Here is a 2,386-nt window from a genome sequence, read left to right on the forward strand (position 1 = left end):
TCAAAGGGATAGTTGTGAGGAGGTAACAACTGAATAACCAGTAAAGCTGGCAGCGCACAACATGTTTCATACAGACTCATCTCTTTAAACCCTGGTTTAGAGTTGAAAGAGGCAGCCAAACCCTGTCTATCCTGACCCCATTCAAGGAGATATGGGAGCTCACTGGGATCTCCTGATCTAGCTCCACACTGCTGCCAGCTGAGTATAAATGCTTTAAATGGGTGTGCAGAACTTACACAGAGTAAGACACGGGGCTATATTTTCAAAGGTATTTAGGTGTCTAGTGGGATTTTCAGAAACACCTAAGACCTTATAACTCATTGATTTCAAGGGGTTTTGGGGGCCTAGAGGGTTCTGAAAATCCCACTAGGTGCTTCAATACCTTTTACAATCAGCTCCACAGCCCTTCTCCGAAAGCCCTTTCAGTCCTAGTAGACATGGCAGAGAAAGGGAGGGAGGGAAAACAGAGGCAGAAAGAGGGGAAATGACTGGCCTAAGGTCACTCAGCATGTCACCGGCAGAGACAAGAGTAGAACCCAGGTGTCCTGACGACCCTTGCACCGCACAGCGCAGAGTAAACGATACAACACAGCGGTAACGGAGGGATGCTGCTAGTCCATTGTTACATGAAGACTGAAGTGCAGATGGGATTTGGTCCCATAAATCAATTTGGAAGCAGGCAGCAGGCCATCTAGGCACAGAGCTTGCGGTAGAAACATTACAGATGAGCTGCTACTTACGATGCTGGACGAGTCTACGTCATATTGCCCTTCAAATTGGGAATCAGGTTGTGTTGGCATTTTAGTCTATTAGTTTAATGCCCAAGTTATGAGCTTGGTGATAATCACAATCGAGGGACCTTCTTTGCAAGAATTGTTCGATTTGGAGTGTGCTTTGTTCCATCCTTCATACTGAATTTTATCAAGCCACACCTTGGGCCAAATCCTCAGTTCGTGTAAAGTGATGAAGCTCTGTTGAGTTTAAAGAAGGTTATACTAGTGTGATAATATGACTTATGGATTGTCAGATGTGAAGAGCACTAACAACACCTAGTCATTGTAAGTGACGAGTTCTGTGCACCTTTGAGATTCATATAATGAGATATTAGGGAAAGGAGAAACAGGGCCATTCTCTCTGTCACTCTAATCCTGACCATTGTCCTTCTCATTCCCTCCACAGCCATCACACAGCGTACTGAGGAAGAAAATGTCCAACCGAACCACCGTGACAGAATTTCTTCTCCTGGGATTCTCTGACGTTCGAGAACTGCAGATTTTACACTTTGTGGTGTTTCTACTGCTTTACTTGGCAACCCTGCTGGGGAACCTTCTCATCATCACAGCCATAGCCTTCAACCGCCACCTTCACAACCCCATGTACTTCTTCCTGATGAATCTGTCCATCCTAGACTTCGGCTCCATCTCTGTCACCATCCCCAAATCCATGGCCAATTCCCTCACGAACACCAGATCAATTTCTTATTCTGGATGTGTTGCCCAAGTCTTTTTTTACATATTCTTTGCTTCAGCAAATTTTGCCTTACTGACCATCATGGCATATGACCGATACGTCGCCATCTGCCAACCACTGCACTATGAGATGGTGATGACTAGGAGAGCTTTCGTCCAAATGACAGCCAGTGCCTGGATCAGTGGTATTCTCAACTCTGTATTGCACACTGGGAACACATTTGCGATATCCTTCTGTGGAGGCAACATGGTGGATCAGTTCTTCTGTGAAATCCCCCAGCTCCTCCACCTTGCCTGCTCTGACTCACACCTCGGTGAAGTTGTTGTTATTTCTCTTAGTGTGCTTTTATTTTTAATCTGCTTTGCTTTTATAATTGTGTCGTATGTTCAGATCTACAAAGCAGTGCTGAGAATCCCTTCTGAACAGGGTAGGCATAAAGCCTTCTCCACCTGCCTCCCTCACCTCATTGTGGTCTCCTTATTCCTTTTCACTGGCACCTTTGCCTTCCTGAAACCCACCTCCAACTCAACCTCAGATCTAAATCTCCTGGTGGCTGTTCTCTATTCTGTAATGCCCCCAATAATGAATCCGATCATCTACAGCTTCAGAAACAAGGAAATGAAAGGTGCACTGAATAAACTGATAGGTTGGAGGTTATTCAGGAAGAATAAAATGTCTATATTTCGCCACTGATTACAATTTCATTCTGTGTTTCTTTTTAAATATAATCATCTGATGACATTATTGCCTTCATGAGAACATACTGTGCAATCAGTTTATGCAATATTGAGTATTTACACTAATAAAAATCCAGACAAACTTAAATCAAGAAAAAAAAGTAGTTACTAGAGGTTTACATCAATGCATTTAAGATCGGAATCTATCTATCTATCTATCTATCTATCTTTCTGTAACC

The 2,386-nt window shown here is 43.5% G+C and overlaps 1 protein-coding gene across 1 annotated transcript; it reads left to right on the forward strand.

Moving 5' to 3' along the window:
• Positions 1 to 1,206: 1,206 nt before the first annotated feature.
• On the forward strand, positions 1,207 to 2,163 carry LOC112122633 (olfactory receptor 14A16-like). The gene has a single exon (XM_024221384.2). The coding sequence runs from the start codon at positions 1,207 to 1,209 to the stop codon at positions 2,161 to 2,163; it is 957 nt and encodes a 318-aa protein (XP_024077152.2).
• The last annotated feature ends 223 nt before the right edge of the window (positions 2,164 to 2,386 follow it).

The sequence above is a fragment of the Terrapene carolina genome, unplaced genomic scaffold, assembly GCF_002925995.2.
Source record: "Terrapene carolina triunguis isolate 2854851 unplaced genomic scaffold, T_m_triunguis-2.0 Scaffold952, whole genome shotgun sequence".
NCBI lineage: Eukaryota > Metazoa > Chordata > Testudines > Emydidae > Terrapene > Terrapene triunguis.

Excerpts from the sequence above, each read along its gene's own strand:
- LOC112122633 (XM_024221384.2), top strand. The coding sequence starts at position 1,207 with ATGTCCAACCGAACCACCGTGACAGAATTTCTTCTCCTGGGATTCTCT.